This window comes from Vicia villosa, linkage group LG7, assembly GCF_029867415.1.
Source record: "Vicia villosa cultivar HV-30 ecotype Madison, WI linkage group LG7, Vvil1.0, whole genome shotgun sequence".
NCBI classification, from domain to species: domain Eukaryota; kingdom Viridiplantae; phylum Streptophyta; class Magnoliopsida; order Fabales; family Fabaceae; genus Vicia; species Vicia villosa.
Window position 1 is genome coordinate 100,768,097 of NC_081186.1, and position 12,052 is coordinate 100,780,148.

The 12,052-nt window shown below is 35.6% G+C and overlaps 3 protein-coding genes and 1 long non-coding RNA gene across 5 annotated transcripts; all 4 read left to right on the forward strand.

Annotated features, from left to right (window-relative positions):
* On the forward strand, positions 1–3,537 carry LOC131618038 (uncharacterized). 2 transcript variants are annotated; one of them, XM_058889305.1, is made up of 6 exons: positions 1–511; positions 616–641; positions 733–819; positions 1,062–2,783; positions 2,876–2,905; positions 3,210–3,537. In XM_058889305.1, exons 1-5 carry the CDS (start codon positions 203–205, stop codon positions 2,883–2,885), a joined length of 2,154 nt encoding a protein of 717 aa, XP_058745288.1. In that variant the 5' UTR covers positions 1–202; the 3' UTR covers positions 2,886–2,905; positions 3,210–3,537. The 2 variants fall into 2 exon arrangements, with proteins under 2 accessions (XP_058745288.1, XP_058745289.1); XM_058889306.1 differs by lacking the exon at positions 2,876–2,905.
* Positions 3,538–4,729: 1,192 nt separating this feature from the next.
* On the forward strand, positions 4,730–7,314 carry LOC131619837 (uncharacterized). Its single transcript, XM_058890886.1, has 5 exons — positions 4,730–5,240; positions 5,345–5,370; positions 5,462–5,548; positions 5,791–7,232; positions 7,310–7,314. Exons 1-5 carry the CDS (start codon positions 4,932–4,934, stop codon positions 7,312–7,314), a joined length of 1,869 nt encoding a protein of 622 aa, XP_058746869.1. The 5' UTR covers positions 4,730–4,931.
* Positions 7,315–7,326: 12 nt separating this feature from the next.
* On the forward strand, positions 7,327–8,246 carry LOC131618039 (uncharacterized). Its single transcript, XR_009288721.1, has 3 exons — positions 7,327–7,491; positions 7,584–7,613; positions 7,919–8,246. It is a non-coding gene; the product is annotated as an uncharacterized LOC131618039 (long non-coding RNA).
* Positions 8,247–9,432: 1,186 nt separating this feature from the next.
* On the forward strand, positions 9,433–12,052 carry LOC131619838 (uncharacterized). The gene is made up of 5 exons (XM_058890887.1): positions 9,433–9,946; positions 10,051–10,076; positions 10,167–10,253; positions 10,496–12,007; positions 12,049–12,052. Exons 1-5 carry the CDS (start codon positions 9,638–9,640, stop codon positions 12,050–12,052), a joined length of 1,938 nt encoding a protein of 645 aa, XP_058746870.1. The 5' UTR covers positions 9,433–9,637.

A 12,052-nucleotide genomic window follows, 5' to 3' on the forward strand; every position in this document is an offset into this window, starting at 1 on the left:
GAGCGTTAAATTAAACACAAACAATGGATTTTACATTAGATTTATTCATTTACAACTCACTTTCACATTCTCACTCCACACACACTTTTTCATGTTTCTGTTTCTCTCTCAAAGAACATGATCATGATCATCATGTGCTGAAGTTGTTACTCTGTTTTATTTTTTTTTTATAATCTTAATTGTTGTTTTTTTGGTATTTGTAATGAAGGGTGAAGAAGGGGTGAAGACAACAACAACAACAACCTTGGAAGCTCCGAAGGATGTTGCAGCTGTTGATTATGTTGCTGCTGATGCTGTTGAAGAAATTGAAGAGCATGGAAATGACTCTTTAGCTGAAAAGGAAAATTCTCAGGTGGAAAAAGAGGTATCATATTATGAAGATGAAGAAAAAGAAGAAGAAGATGAAGATGAATCAGATGAAGAAAATGGAGATGCTGCTGATCTTGAAGGTCTATCTCTTGATGATGGCTTCTTTGAAGTTGAAGCTATTCAGCGCAAGAGATACCGCAAGGTCATTTATTGTTTTATCATTTGATTTTTTTTGTGTTTTAGAAAATAATGATGTTTTTTGTGTCTGATTATGTGTTTTTTTGCTTTTTTTCGGCGATTTTACAGGGAAAGTTGGAGTACTTTGTGAAATGGTGAGTGTTAGTTTTTGCTTTATTGGTGACAATTTTTGAGGAAAAAGTGATTTATTTAATGTTTTTTGTTTTGTTTTGTTTGTGATTGAAGGTCGGGATGGGATGAGTCAGCAAATACTTGGGAGCCTCGAGATAATTTGGTTGCTCTTCCTGAGATTGTTCGAGCTTTTGAGGAACGGTATTGCCTTGTTCGAGTTTTACATTTGTCTTGTGTTTGCTATGATTATGAATGACTTTGAATGTTAGAAATGCGATAGGCATTGTTTGGATAAACAATTCAATTAAGCGCGCTTATAACATGATCACTTATCATGTAAAATGCTTATGTATAGGCTATTTCTATAACCAAAATCAAAATGTTTTCATATGTTTACGATTTGTTTGCTTATGAATGTTTGTTTCTTTGTTGTTTTGAAACAGCTTGCAATCGACACCGCATCAGAAGCGCAAGCGAACGCAATCTAGTAATAGCGCTCCACTCAAGAAAAGGGTGGAGCGTTCCGCCACTCCTTATAGCCTTAGAGGCATAAAAACTGGTACAACTAGCACCAACCATTCAAAGGCGGCTGACAGTAATTCACAACCCGCCGCCCCTCTCAATGAGCAACCCAGTATTCTCGACACTCCTGCATTTCCTCAGACCGTGCTGTTTGCTGACGAAGTAGAAAATTACGGTGAAGGAAGCGGTCTTGAAAAAGTCAATCAGGCTAATGATGATATGTCTGTGGATCCTCCAGAAGATGTTCCTCGAAAGAATGAGGAAAACGAGTCTGATCCTAAGCTTACTCCAAACATCGAAGAAAACAAGTCGGATCCTAAGCTTACTCCAAACATTGAAGAAAACAAGTCTGATCCTGAGCTTACTCCAAACATCGAGGAAAACAAGTCTGGTCCTAAGCTTACTCGAAAAATTGAAGAAAAGAAGTCTGGTCCTAAGCTTACTCGAAAAATTGAAGAAAAGAAATCTGGTCCTAAGCTTACTCGAAAAAATAAGGCAAGCAAATCTGATCCTAAGCCTACCCCAAACAATGAAGAAAACAAGTCGGGTCCTAGGCTTACTCGAAAAAATAAGACAAAGAAATCTGATCCTAAGCCTACTCCAAACACTGAAGAAAACAAGTCAGGTCCTAGGCTTACTCGAAAAAATAAGGCAAATAAATCGGATCCTAAGCTTACTCCAAACATTGAAGAAAACAAGTCGGGTCCTAGGCTTACTCGAAAAAACAAGGCAAATAAGTCTGATTCTAAGCTTACTCCAAAAATTGAAGAAAACAAGTCGGGTCTTAGGCTTACTCGAAAAAATAAGGCAAATAAGTCCGATTCTAAGCTTACTCCAAAAATTGAAGAAAAAAAGTTGGGTCCTAGGCTTACTCGAAAAAATAAGGCAAACAAGTCGGGTCCTAAGCTTACTCCAAACATTGAAAAAAAAGTGTCTGATCCTAAGCATACTCCAAACATTGAAGAAAAAGAGTGGGATCCTAAGGTTACTCGAAAGGAAAACAAGTCTGATTCAAAGCTTACTCCAAATGTCGAAGAAAACAATTCTGATCCTAAGCTTACTCCAAACATTGAAGAAAACGAGTCTGATCCTAAGCTTATTCCAAACAAGGAGGAAAACAAGGTTGATCCTAAGCTTACTTCAAAGATTGAAGAAAACAAGTATGATCCTAAGATAACTCCAAACAAGGAGGGAAACAAGTCTGATCCTAAGCTTAGCGAACATAAAGCTACAGCAACCAATGAAAATGACGCTAACAACCTCGCTATACAGTTTGAAGAAGCTGTGACTCCTCCTATAAAACCTCACATGACTGAGCAGCCAACTGCGGTTTTCACAGAAGGGATTACCAAACAAAGTGCAGGTAGCGCAGAACCGGTTCAAACTGGCTCCGGACGGTTAGGAACCAGACGGAGAAAAACTACTGCGAAGAGGTTCACCGGATCTTCAATTGCTCGTAAGCCCGATGGTACAGCTGAACCAGCACAAACAGGAGCTACTGATATTGCGGCTCCTAGTAGTCACACAGCGACAGAACCTGTGAAACCAGGGCCTGACATTGTTGAGATTGTGAAGCCGGTAGGCTATTCTGCTGCAGAAGCCAGCACCAAGCAGGAAGCTTCGGTGACCTTCAAGGTTAAAAGGTCAGTTACTCGACTTTAACTGTAAATTTAATCGTTATACCTTTGACCAAGTTTTTTACAGCTTCATTTTTTATTTCATAAAATGTTTGCAGAGAAAAATAGCGTTTTACACTTCTCGAAAGGTAATATTTTCTCTTAGATTTGGTTTTTTGTATAGTTCTGGATGCATATATTTTATCATCAACAATGCGAACATTTGGTTCCTAAAATCAATTTTTGAATGCTACTGCTGTTAGTATATGAAACATGTTATGAAAGTTTGCAACATTATTTACTTGTAACGCAAGTAATTTCCTTGAATCAGTCGCACCTCTCTCACGACACGAGCTGTATTATTTGATCATCATCGTCATCAAAAGAAAATGTTTCTATGTGATGTTTTATTTCTTTTACACGAAGCTCATGTTTTGTTTTTTTTTGTTTCAGCTGATCAATTACTATGAGCAGCATCTGCAGTACAGTTCGAAACCATCGTGATCGAAGAGATTAATTGAAGGAAGCTTTGATTTGTTGTTAATTATGTTGTGGATGCTGGACATAGTAAGGGGAAGAAAAGCTTTGTTTGTTAGTGATGTTTTTAAGTTTGATGACTATTGATGACTATTTGAACTGTGTAATAATTTGTGGCTATTTACTTTGATGTTTGCTGATGAGGACCTCCACATTTGAAGTTGGAGGTGGTTTTTATTGTTTTGGTCAAGAACATAACAAAACTTTGTTTTGGTTTAATTTCAAAATTTCTGGAACTTTTTTATTTCTGATGATTCTGTGTTTGCTTACCATAAATTTGTACTATGCTATTTGACAGGGCCGTCTTATGTTTTTGGAGGTCTTGTATGAAATTTTTTTTTATGGGTTAACAATGAAAAAACAAATAGGAATTGTATTTTGTTAAGGTTTAACCATAATATTTTATGAGATCTTTTTTAATTATGATTTAACCGTGAAAATTCTTGGATCGTGTAACTCGTCTTTTCCGTATTCAAAGACGGCTATGCTATTTTCTATGAAATGGGGGTGAAATAGCAACTATAGTATTTTGGGATGGAGACAGTATTTTAATGCATTTATATATATTTAAGTTCATTGGTTGATTGGAATTGGTCACTCACATTAGTTGACTAGTTTATCTAACTCTTTTTCTCACCTACCTTCCACTAATTTTCAGGTGATGTTCCTTAGTTAGTTAGCACTTTTCAACAAATTTTTTTCTTAGCCAACTTTTTGTATTGAGTGGTTAACAAAAGGAAAATCCACACTAACCTGCTAAAATACTTATGGCATGTTTGGATACATAGTAAATTTGACAAAATCATATTGACACTAATTTTTATAAAAATGTCACCAATTCAAACATACATTATAGTAATATAGTTCGGTATAGTTAGTTCGATAATTATACAGAGACATTTGATTATAGGAGTGCGAGTTTGAATTTATAAAGACTGAATTCAGAGACACTTTTTCATCTTTAAAGACTGAATTTGGATGATTTAAATTTGTGATATTTCATTTATTTACTCTTAAGGTGTGAAATTCAAATCATTGAAACTTATTTATCTTTTAAGAGGTGAAATTCTAATTCACTATTGTTCGTGTCATCTATCGTATTTATCTTTAAGGGATGTAATTTTTGGTCATTCAAATATATCTCTCCTATTCATCTAAACATATAAAATTCTAGTGTTTTTAAACTACTAGAAAAAAATAAAGTTATAGTAATAGAATATTTTTAATATATCTCAATTTTTCCTTTAATTTCTTTCGTAATTTATTTAACTTTTTTAAGTATAAATATTTTGTAAAGAGGAAAACAAAAAAAAAAACCTAAAATCCAGACACAAACATTCGGGAAAACAAAATCCTTAAAACCCGAAACAAGGAAAGAAAATTGTAAACAAAAAAACAAAAGTTGAGAAAAGGACAGTGAAAGAAGAAGAAAAACAGAGCGTTAAATTAAACACAAACAATGGATTTTACATTAGATTTATTCATTTACAACTCACTTTCACATTCTCACTCCACACACACTTTTTCATGTTTCTGTTTCTCTCTCAAAGAACATGATCATGATCATCATGTGCTGAAGTTGTTACTCTGTTTTATTTTTTTTTTATAATCTTAATTGTTGTTTTTTTGGTATTTGTAATGAAGGGTGAAGAAGGGGTGAAGACAACAACAACAACAACCTTGGAAGCTCCGAAGGATGTTGCAGCTGTTGATTATGTTGCTGCTGATGCTGTTGAAGAAATTGAAGAGCATGGAAATGACTCTTTAGCTGAAAAGGAAAATTCTCAGGTGGAAAAAGAGGTATCATATTATGAAGATGAAGAAAAAGAAGAAGAAGATGAAGATGAATCAGATGAAGAAAATGGAGATGCTGCTGATCTTGAAGGTCTATCTCTTGATGATGGCTTCTTTGAAGTTGAAGCTATTCAGCGCAAGAGATACCGCAAGGTCATTTATTGTTTTATCATTTGATTTTTTTTGTGTTTTAGAAAATAATGATGTTTTTTGTGTCTGATTATGTGTTTTTTTGCTTTTTTTCGGCGATTTTACAGGGAAAGTTGGAGTACTTTGTGAAATGGTGAGTGTTAGTTTTTGCTTTATTGGTGACAATTTTTGAGGAAAAAGTGATTTATTTAATGTTTTTTGTTTTGTTTTGTTTGTGATTGAAGGTCGGGATGGGATGAGTCAGCAAATACTTGGGAGCCTCGAGATAATTTGGTTGCTCTTCCTGAGATTGTTCGAGCTTTTGAGGAACGGTATTGCCTTGTTCGAGTTTTACATTTGTCTTGTGTTTGCTATGATTATGAATGACTTTGAATGTTAGAAATGCGATAGGCATTGTTTGGATAAACAATTCAATTAAGCGCGCTTATAACATGATCACTTATCATGTAAAATGCTTATGTATAGGCTATTTCTATAACCAAAATCAAAATGTTTTCATATGTTTACGATTTGTTTGCTTATGAATGTTTGTTTCTTTGTTGTTTTGAAACAGCTTGCAATCGACACCGCATCAGAAGCGCAAGCGAACGCAATCTAGTAATAGCGCTCCACTCAAGAAAAGGGTGGAGCGTTCCGCCACTCCTTATAGCCTTAGAGGCATAAAAACTGGTACAACTAGCACCAACCATTCAAAGGCGGCTGACAGTAATTCACAACCCGCCGCCCCTCTCAATGAGCAACCCAGTATTCTCGACACTCCTGCATTTCCTCAGACCGTGCTGTTTGCTGACGAAGTAGAAAATTACGGTGAAGGAAGCGGTCTTGAAAAAGTCAATCAGGCTAATGATGATATGTCTGTGGATCCTCCAGAAGATGTTCCTCGAAAGAATGAGGAAAACGAGTCTGATCCTAAGCTTACTCCAAACATCGAAGAAAACAAGTCGGATCCTAAGCTTACTCCAAACATTGAAGAAAACAAGTCTGATCCTGAGCTTACTCCAAACATCGAGGAAAACAAGTCTGGTCCTAAGCTTACTCGAAAAATTGAAGAAAAGAAGTCTGGTCCTAAGCTTACTCGAAAAATTGAAGAAAAGAAATCTGGTCCTAAGCTTACTCGAAAAAATAAGGCAAGCAAATCTGATCCTAAGCCTACCCCAAACAATGAAGAAAACAAGTCGGGTCCTAGGCTTACTCGAAAAAATAAGACAAAGAAATCTGATCCTAAGCCTACTCCAAACACTGAAGAAAACAAGTCAGGTCCTAGGCTTACTCGAAAAAATAAGGCAAATAAATCGGATCCTAAGCTTACTCCAAACATTGAAGAAAACAAGTCGGGTCCTAGGCTTACTCGAAAAAACAAGGCAAATAAGTCTGATTCTAAGCTTACTCCAAAAATTGAAGAAAACAAGTCGGGTCTTAGGCTTACTCGAAAAAATAAGGCAAATAAGTCCGATTCTAAGCTTACTCCAAAAATTGAAGAAAAAAAGTTGGGTCCTAGGCTTACTCGAAAAAATAAGGCAAACAAGTCGGGTCCTAAGCTTACTCCAAACATTGAAAAAAAAGTGTCTGATCCTAAGCATACTCCAAACATTGAAGAAAAAGAGTGGGATCCTAAGGTTACTCGAAAGGAAAACAAGTCTGATTCAAAGCTTACTCCAAATGTCGAAGAAAACAATTCTGATCCTAAGCTTTTTCCAAACATTGAAGAAAACGAGTCTGATCCTAAGCTTATTCCAAACAAGGAGGAAAACAAGGTTGATCCTAAGCTTACTTCAAAGATTGAAGAAAACAAGTATGATCCTAATATAACTCCAAACAAGGAGGGAAACAAGTCTGATCCTAAGCTTAGCGAACATAAAGCTACAGCAACCAATGAAAATGACGCTAACAACCTCGCTATACAGTTTGAAGAAGCCGTGACTCCTCCTATAAAACCTCACATGACTGAGCAGCCAACTGCGGTTTTCACAGAAGGGATTACCAAACAAAGTGCAGGTGGCTCCGGACGGTTAGGAACCAGACGGAGAAAAACTACTGCGAAGAGGTTCACCGGATCTTCAATTGCTCGTAAGCCTGATGGTAGAGCTGAACCAGCACAAACAGGAGCTACTGATATTGCGGCTCCTAGTAGTCACACAGCGACAGAACCTGTGAAACCAGGGCCTGACATTGTTGAGATTGTGAAGCCGGTAGGCTATTCTGCTGCAGAAGCCAGCACCAAGCAGGAAGCTTCGGTGACCTTCAAGGTTAAAAGGTCAGTTACTCGACTTTAACTGTAAATTTAATCGTTATACCTTTGACCAAGTTTTTTACAGCTTCATTTTTTATTTCATAAAATGTTTGCAGAGAAAAATAGCGTTTTACACTTCTCGAAAGGTAATATTTTCTCTTAGATTTGGTTTTTTGTATAGTTCTGGATGCATATATTTTATCATCAACAATGCGAACATTTGGTTCCTAAAATCAATTTTTGAATGCTACTGCTGTTAGTATATGAAACATGTTATGAAAGTTTGCAACATTATTTACTTGTAACGCAAGTAATTTCCTTGAATCAGTCGCACCTCTCTCACGACACGAGCTGTATTATTTGATCATCATCGTCATCAAAAGAAAATGTTTCTATGTGATGTTTTATTTCTTTTACACGAAGCTCATGTTTTGTTTTTTTTTTGTTTCAGCTGATCAATTACTATGAGCAGCATCTGCAGTACAGTTCGAAACCATCGTGATCGAAGAGATTAATTGAAGGAAGCTTTGATTTGTTGTTAATTATGTTGTGGATGCTGGACATAGTAAGGGGAAGAAAAGCTTTGTTTGTTAGTGATGTTTTTAAGTTTGATGACTATTGATGACTATTTGAACTGTGTAATAATTTGTGGCTATTTACTTTGATGTTTGCTGATGAGGACCTCCACATTTGAAGTTGGAGGTGGTTTTTATTGTTTTGGTCAAGAACATAACAAAACTTTGTTTTGGTTTAATTTCAAAATTTCTGGAACTTTTTTATTTCTGATGATTCTGTGTTTGCTTACCATAAATTTGTACTATGCTATTTGACAGGGCCGTCTTATGTTTTTGGAGGTCTTGTATGAATTTTTTTTTATGGGTTAACAATGAAAAAACAAATAGGAATTCTATTTTGTTAAGGTTTAACCATAATATTTTATGAGATCTTTTTTAATTATGATTTAACCGTGAAAATTTTTGGATCGTGTAACTCGTCTTTTCCGTATTCAAAGACGGCTATGCTATTTTCTATGAAATGGGGGTGAAATAGCAACTATAGTATTTTGGGATGGAGACAGTATTTTAATGCATTTATATATATTTAAGTTCATTGGTTGATTGGAATTGGTCACTCACATTAGTTGACTAGTTTATCTAACTCTTTTTCTCACCTACCTTCCACTAATTTTCAGGTGATGTTCCTTAGTTAGTTAGCACTTTTCAACAAATTTTTTTCTTAGCCAACTTTTTGTATTGAGTGGTTAACAAAAGGAAAATCCACACTAACCTGCTAAAATACTTATGGCATGTTTGGATACATAGTAAATTTGACAAAATCATATTGACACTAATTTTTATAAAAATGTCACCAATTCAAACATACATTATAGTAATATAGTTCGGTATAGTTAGTTCGATAATTATACAGAGACATTTGATTATAGGAGTGCGAGTTTGAATTTATAAAGACTGAATTCAGAGACACTTTTTCATCTTTAAAGACTGAATTTGGATGATTTAAATTTGTGATATTTCATTTATTTACTCTTAAGGTGTGAAATTCAAATCATTGAAACTTATTTATCTTTTAAGAGGTGAAATTCTAATTCACTATTGTTCGTGTCATCTATCGTATTTATCTTTAAGGGATGTAATTTTTGGTCATTCAAATATATCTCTCCTATTCATCTAAACATATAAAATTCTAGTGTTTTTAAACTACTAGAAAAAAATAAAGTTATAGTAATAGAATATTTTTAATATATCTCAATTTTTCCTTTAATTTCTTTCGTAATTTATTTAACTTTTTTAAGTATAAATATTTTGTAAAGAGGAAAACAAAAAAAAAAGCTAAAATCCAGACACAAACATTCGGGAAAACAAAATCCTTAAAACCCGAAACAAGGAAAGAAAATTGTAAACAAAAAAACAAAAGTTGAGAAAAAGACAGTGAAAGAAGAAGAAAAACAGAGCGTTAAATTAAACACAAACAATGGATTTTACATTAGATTTATTCATTTACAACTCACTTTCACATTCTCACTCCACACACACTTTTTCATGTTTCTGTTTCTCTCTCAAAGAACATGATCATGATCATCATGTGCTGAAGTTGTTACTCTGTTTTATTTTTTTTTATAATCTTAATTGTTGTTTTTTTGGTATTTGTAATGAAGGGTGAAGAAGGGGTGAAGACAACAACAACAACAACCTTGGAAGCTCCGAAGGATGTTGCAGCTGTTGATTATGTTGCTGCTGATGCTGTTGAAGAAATTGAAGAGCATGGAAATGACTCTTTAGCTGAAAAGGAAAATTCTCAGGTGGAAAAAGAGGTATCAGATTATGAAGATGAAGAAAAAGAAGAAGAAGATGAAGATGAATCAGATGAAGAAAATGGAGATGCTGCTGATCTTGAAGGTCTATCTCTTGATGATGGCTTCTTTGAAGTTGAAGCTATTCAGCGCAAGAGATACCGCAAGGTCATTTATTGTTTTATCATTTGATTTTTTTTGTGTTTTAGAAAATAATGATGTTTTTTGTGTCTGATTATGTTTTTTTTTGCTTTTTTTCGGCGATTTTACAGGGAAAGTTGGAGTACTTTGTGAAATGGTGAGTGTTAGTTTTTGCTTTATTGGTGACAATTTTTGAGGAAAAAGTGATTTATTTAATGTTTTTTGTTTATTTTGTTTGTGATTGAAGGTCGGGATGGGATGAGTCAGCAAATACTTGGGAGCCTCGAGATAATTTGGTTGCTCTTCCTGAGATTGTTCGAGCTTTTGAGGAACGGTATTGCCTTGTTCGAGTTTTACATTTGTCTTGTGTTTGTTATGATTATGAATGACTTTGAATGTTAGAAATGCGATAGGCATTGTTTGGATAAACAATTCAATTAAGCGCGCTTATAACATTATCACTTATCATGTAAAATGCTTATGTATAGGCTATTTCTATAACCAAAATCAAAATGTTTTCATATGTTTACGATTTGTTTGCTTATGAATGTTTGTTTCTTTGTTGTTTTGAAACAGCTTGCAATCGACACCGCATCAGAAGCGCAAGCGAACGCAATCTAGTAATAGCGCTCCACTCAAGAAAAGGGTGGAGCGTTCCGCCACTCCTTATAGCCTTAGAGGCATAAAAACTGGTACAACTAGCACCAACCATTCAAAGGCGGCTGACAGTAATTCACAACCCGCCGCCCCTCTCAATGAGCAACCCAGTATTCTCGACACTCCTGCATTTCCTCAGACCGTGCTGTTTGCTGACGAAGTAGAAAATTACGGTGAAGGAAGCGGTCTTGAAAAAGTCAATCAGGCTAATAATGATATGTCTGTGGATCCTCCAGAAGATGTTCCTCGAAAGAATGAGGAAAACGAGTCTGATCCTAAGCTTACTCCAAACATCGAAGAAAACAAGTCGGATCCTAAGCTTACTCCAAACATTGAAGAAAACAAGTCCGATCCTGAGCTTACTCCAAACATCGAGGAAAACAAGTCTGGTCCTAAGCTTACTCGAAAAATTGAAGAAAAGAAGTCTGGTCCCAAGCTTACTCGAAAAATTGAAGAAAAGAAATCTGGTCCTAAGCTTACTCGAAAAAATAAGGCAAGCAAATCTGATCCTAAGCCTACCCCAAACAATGAAGAAAACAAGTCGGGTCCTAGGATTACTCGAAAAAATAAGACAAAGAAATCTGATCCTAAGCCTACTCCAAACACTGAAGAAAACAAGTCAGGTCCTAGGCTTACTCGAAAAAATAAGGCAAATAAATCGGATCCTAAGCTTACTCCAAACATTGAAGAAAACAAGTCGGGTCCTAGGCTTACTCGAAAAAACAAGGCAAATAAGTCTGATTCTAAGCTTACTCCAAAAATTGAAGAAAACAAGTCGGGTCTTAGGCTTACTCGAAAAAATAAGGCAAATAAGTCCGATTTTAAGCTTACTCCAAAAATTGAAGAAAAAAAGTTGGGTCCTAGGCTTACTCGAAAAAATAAGGCAAACAAGTCGGGTCCTAAGCTTACTCCAAACATTGAAAAAAAAGTGTCTGATCCTAAGCATACTCCAAACATTGAAGAAAAAGAGTGGGATCCTAAGGTTACTCGAAAGGAAAACAAGTCTGATTCAAAGCTTACTCCAAATGTCGAAGAAAACAAGTCCGATCCTAAGCTTACTCCAAACATTGAAGAAAACGAGTCTGATCCTAAGCTTATTCCAAACAAGGAGGAAAACAAGGTTGATCCTAAGCTTACTTCAAAGATTGAAGAAAACAAGTATGATCCTAAGATAACTCCAAACAAGGAGGGAAACAAGTCTGATCCTAAGCTTAGCGAACATAAAGCTACAGCAACCAATGAAAATGACGCTAACAACCTCGCTATACAGTTTGAAGAAGCCGTGACTCCTCCTATAAAACCTCACATGACTGAGCAGCCAACTGCGGTTTTCACAGAAGGGATTACCAAACAAAGTGCAGGTAGCGCAGAACCGGTTCAAACTGGCTCCGGACGGTTAGGAACCAGACGGAGAAAAACTATTGCGAAGAGGTTCACCGGATCTTCAATTGCTCGTAAGCCCGATGGAACAGCTGA

What these genes read in the sequence shown, in the direction of transcription:
- LOC131618038 (XM_058889305.1), top strand. Translation starts at nt 203, where the DNA reads ATGAAGGGTGAAGAAGGGGTGAAGACAACAACAACAACAACCTTGGAA. An exon ending in AGCGCAAGAGATACCGCAAG is followed by an intron (nt 512 to 615) that starts GTCATTTATTGT and finishes GCGATTTTACAG; the next exon opens with GGAAAGTTGGAGTACTTTGT. An exon ending in TTGGAGTACTTTGTGAAATG is followed by an intron (nt 642 to 732) that starts GTGAGTGTTAGT and finishes TTGTGATTGAAG; the next exon opens with GTCGGGATGGGATGAGTCAG.
- LOC131619838 (XM_058890887.1), top strand. Translation starts at nt 9,638, where the DNA reads ATGAAGGGTGAAGAAGGGGTGAAGACAACAACAACAACAACCTTGGAA. An exon ending in AGCGCAAGAGATACCGCAAG is followed by an intron (nt 9,947 to 10,050) that starts GTCATTTATTGT and finishes GCGATTTTACAG; the next exon opens with GGAAAGTTGGAGTACTTTGT. An exon ending in GTTCGAGCTTTTGAGGAACG is followed by an intron (nt 10,254 to 10,495) that starts GTATTGCCTTGT and finishes GTTTTGAAACAG; the next exon opens with CTTGCAATCGACACCGCATC.
- LOC131619837 (XM_058890886.1), top strand. Translation starts at nt 4,932, where the DNA reads ATGAAGGGTGAAGAAGGGGTGAAGACAACAACAACAACAACCTTGGAA. An exon ending in AGCGCAAGAGATACCGCAAG is followed by an intron (nt 5,241 to 5,344) that starts GTCATTTATTGT and finishes GCGATTTTACAG; the next exon opens with GGAAAGTTGGAGTACTTTGT. An exon ending in GTTCGAGCTTTTGAGGAACG is followed by an intron (nt 5,549 to 5,790) that starts GTATTGCCTTGT and finishes GTTTTGAAACAG; the next exon opens with CTTGCAATCGACACCGCATC.